This window comes from Triticum aestivum, chromosome 3A (genome assembly GCF_018294505.1).
Source record: "Triticum aestivum cultivar Chinese Spring chromosome 3A, IWGSC CS RefSeq v2.1, whole genome shotgun sequence".
NCBI lineage: Eukaryota > Viridiplantae > Streptophyta > Magnoliopsida > Poales > Poaceae > Triticum > Triticum aestivum.
The window spans coordinates 482,292,375-482,296,204 of NC_057800.1; the positions used below are offsets into that span (position 1 = coordinate 482,292,375).

General features: G+C 52.5%; 1 protein-coding gene across 2 annotated transcripts; it reads right to left on the reverse strand.

Moving 5' to 3' along the window:
- Positions 1-309: 309 nt before the first annotated feature.
- LOC123058459 (transcription factor MYB86) lies at positions 310-2,146 on the reverse strand. 2 transcript variants are annotated; one of them, XM_044481179.1, is made up of 4 exons: positions 1,831-2,146; positions 1,574-1,703; positions 1,189-1,304; positions 310-988 (listed from the first exon to the last, which is right to left on the reverse strand). In XM_044481179.1, the coding sequence occupies exons 1-4, from the start codon at positions 1,961-1,963 to the stop codon at positions 507-509; spliced, it is 861 nt and encodes a 286-aa protein (XP_044337114.1). In that variant the 5' UTR covers positions 1,964-2,146; the 3' UTR covers positions 310-506. The 2 variants fall into 2 exon arrangements, with proteins under 2 accessions (XP_044337114.1, XP_044337113.1); XM_044481178.1 differs by having other exon boundaries at positions 1,168-1,304; positions 1,831-2,143.
- Between the last annotated feature and the right edge of the window lie 1,684 nt (positions 2,147-3,830).

The window sequence follows — 3,830 nt, forward strand, 5'->3', positions numbered from 1 at the left end:
ATTTGTTATGATACTGCTTACACCTGACAGATTTAACAATTTCAGTATGTTTAGCACCGGTTACTGCACGAGTGAATCTTCAGAAACATCCTCTCATAAGATAGGAAGGAAGATGATAATGCTTGACGATAGGAGTGTGTATAATTTGCGCAGCTAGCTCATGCATACACTACATATTCCCACCGTCATGCATGTCTCTATGCATGCATAGCGGGTACGTGCCTCCGGCTGTACACATCGTAGCATACAAAACTATATGTGGTGTAGCTAATCAGAAGTTTCCTCTTTGGCACACGGACAAGCATGATATATATACTTATAATGACATATATAATTCCTACAATATATATTTACACGTAACACATGTAAATACTAGCACAGTAGTATACCCTAGGAAACGTACATGAGGTAATTATTCCATCATCAGCTAGGAGTATATAATTTCAGGAAGCCAACTACTAGATCAAGCCATACATACACCTACCCAAATACCCCCAACCAGTAACTCAGGGAACCCAGTGGAGCTGCATGCCGGTGTTCGCAGAGAAGCTGTCGACGGACGAAACACTGGCCGCCGACGTGGACGAGGACCCGAGGATGGCGTCCATGAAGTCCGCCACCGGACCCATGCCCGGATCGGCGGCGAAAGCGCCGGCGCCCTTTGGCTCGGCGAACACCGGGAGGCAGCTCCGATCAGCCCCGCCTTCTTGAGCCAAGAGGCTAGAGGCGCCGTTCTCCGGGCAAGCATTGGCCGCCGCGTGGCACAGCCTGATGAACTCCCCGTCGACGGTGTACTGGAGGTCGCAGCCGGGGACGGCGCCGTGGACGGGGAGGAGCAGCGGCTGGGAGGTGAAATTGAGCCATGCCGCGGAGGATGGAGGGGACTGCGTGGCCACAGCTTGAGCCGCATTGTCCAGCGCGTTGAGCGACGCGCACCCCGCAGCTGCGATGCCTTGCCCCGCCCCATCCAGAATGTTGTAGTACAAATCTGTACCAAAAACGACATTGTAACTCCGAGTTAGTGCGTACGGTAAGTACTGGTGTACCACTATACATGTTTGGTGTCAGATTAGACGGTTCTTTTGGAAGAGAAAATTAACTAGTAGCTCTGCAAGCAATTTCGTACGTACTGGAGTAGTTACTAGTACATGATCTACTACCAGTTACCTGCAGAGGAAGGGATGTTACCGTAGTGGAGGCTGCCCACGGCCTGCGATATGAGCTTCTTCTTGATGGTGGAGTTCCAGAAGTTCTTCACCTCATTGTCCGTTCTGCCAGGCAGGTGCTTGGCTATCTGGGCCCACCTGCAGCGCAGCAAAGCACAGCGCACAGCACACATTTTGGCATTAGCTCAATCTGCTGCCATTTGTGTCCCTTTCATTCCTTTTCTCGAGCAAGCTAGCTAATGTGATTTCAAACTACTCGCTTTGCGTGTAGGCCATGCAGACGCACAGATAAGTGACTGTCATGTGTGCAGGGGAATGAAGTTACAGCAGCTATGCAGAGGTGATTTGCATGTAGGGTAGGGGCAAGCACCATGCATGCATTCAAGCTGGAGCAGGAGGATGTTTACCTGTTCCCTAGCACCCTGTGGAGGTCGACGATGAGGGCTTCCTCCTCCTGCGAGAAGCTCCCCCTCTTGAGGTCCGGCCTCAGGTAGTTGATCCACCTCAGCCTGCAGCTCTTGCCACACCTCTGCAGCCCTGCGCGCATGAATGAAGATGAACACATACATATTCAGCAATGCAGAAAGTGAGTGGTCAAGAACACAGCCAGCTAGCTGGTGGAACTGAAGCAGCAGAGGTCGAATCCGCAGGCCCCCGCACCTACCAGCTTGTCTTGGGACTGAGCTCCAGCAGCCATGGCCATGCGCGGTGATGTACTTGACGAGCTTCTCGTCTTCCTCCGGCGACCACAGGCCCCTCCTCACCTTCTGCTTGTTGCAGCAGGAGTGGTGCCCCATCTCCTCTCTCCTCACTCAACTACTACACAGTTCACACTCACCGCAGGCTGCACTGGTTATAAAGAAGATGAGATGAGATGAGAGAGGGCAATGTGGCGAGTGTGCATGCATGCAATGCAATGCAATGGCCACATCTAAGGGCAGGCAGATGAAAAGCACGGGGAGGAAAAGTTGGGCCTAAACCTGTCGAGCCCTATCTAGCACGGGCCCCCGTCCAACCTACTCGTGAGCAGCATGTTACATAGGTTACTTCAAAAGTGAGTGGCTCGAGCGAGGGCCTAAGGCGATGAGGCGTGACTGGACTAGACCACCGGGCGAGGGGCGTTTTGGTCCTTCCACGCTCCACCCCCTGCGTTATGAGAGAAGACTTGTGTGATGGGGCTGTGCCCCTATGCCTGGCTGGTTTTGGGAACTCTTGTACTGTGCGCCTCCGATCCATGCCTGTGAGTGTGCAGTGTGTTGATTAGTCCAGTTTGCATGAGCGGAAATTTCACTGCCACTGCCTGCGGTACATGGCATGCATGCAGCAGCTACCATTTGGACTAGTATCAATTCGTCAAGAAGATATGTAATGGCGGCCCATTTGCGCCTTCTGACCCTTCATCTATATATGTGTGCTGCCCTAGCCTTAAATGGTCTTTCCCTGCTCTTTACTTCTTTGGCATGCCGTTCTTACATGCCCACATGCACCCTTCGGGAAACCAATTTACCTCTGCGACTGCATCACTTTTTTTGCGACTTTGTATATATACAGAAAGCAATGTGTCCGCGTGCATTCATTCATTCTGCTTTGGCAGAAAGGTCGAGATTTGGGATCGCCCTGTGTGTGCCCTGCCAATTGCCAAAGAGAAAGACGAGGAGCAAAGGGCTGCAAGAAGGAAGCTCAGGCTCGAGGACATGCACATTATTGGGCAGCCTCCCTTCCCTGAAAAGATTGCAGATGTAATTTAAGCAGAGTGGGTGGCCTTTCCGTATTTATCAGCGTCCAACAAAGCTTTGTGGCAAATTAAGGGCAGGCCGGTGATCTGATGCATGCATATATAGTCTGCTCACTCTGACTCTGGTTTAGTTCCTTCCTGCTATCTTCTGCAGGCTTTGTTCGGTTGAGGTGGTTTTTGAAGGGGAATGGCAGGGTTTTTGAGGGGATTAGATCCCCTACAAGCCAAAATCCTCTCCAATCCATTCCAATCCCCCTGGAAGGAGGATTAAACGAACAAGGCCGCACTGGTTTTTACATTTACGGTGGTTTTATCTAGCACATGTTTCAACTTAATTGCCACCCCGCTCCGTCAGTCCCACAGCAAGGTAAAAGGAAGCCGATCATTGATCTCTCGAGGCTAAGGTAGTGTGTTCGCTGCCGAAAGACTGACGCGATAGCGGAAAAGGGGATCGCACAGTGTGAGATAGGATCGAGCATGGAGTGGACTGGTGCAGCACATTGCGATGCATGGGCCATGCAGAGGGTCGAATGCAGGAAAGCGACAGCGCTTAGCATGCATGCGCCACCGTACGTAGCTCACGCGATCGACTCCGCCGATTCCCTGGTCGACCGGTGGTGAACTGGTGATCGAAGCGTGCACCACACGCGGGCCATGCGCACGTCGACCCTGGCCCGTAATACCACTAATGCGGCGGGCCCAGCGCGGCATGTCACGGCATGCAAGTACGTGTCCACCGCGGGGGAAAAGGGAAGAGGAGAACAATCATGTACCACGTACACGTCCGTCCGGTCCGGCCGGCCGGCCGGGCTGTGGCGTCTCTGTGCCGGATGTGATTATGGGAAGACAGTGCACGTACGTACGTGCGCTTTTCGCGGAATATGTGAGTGTATGGTACCGCTCCCAATACCTACGATTAACAAGTTGGT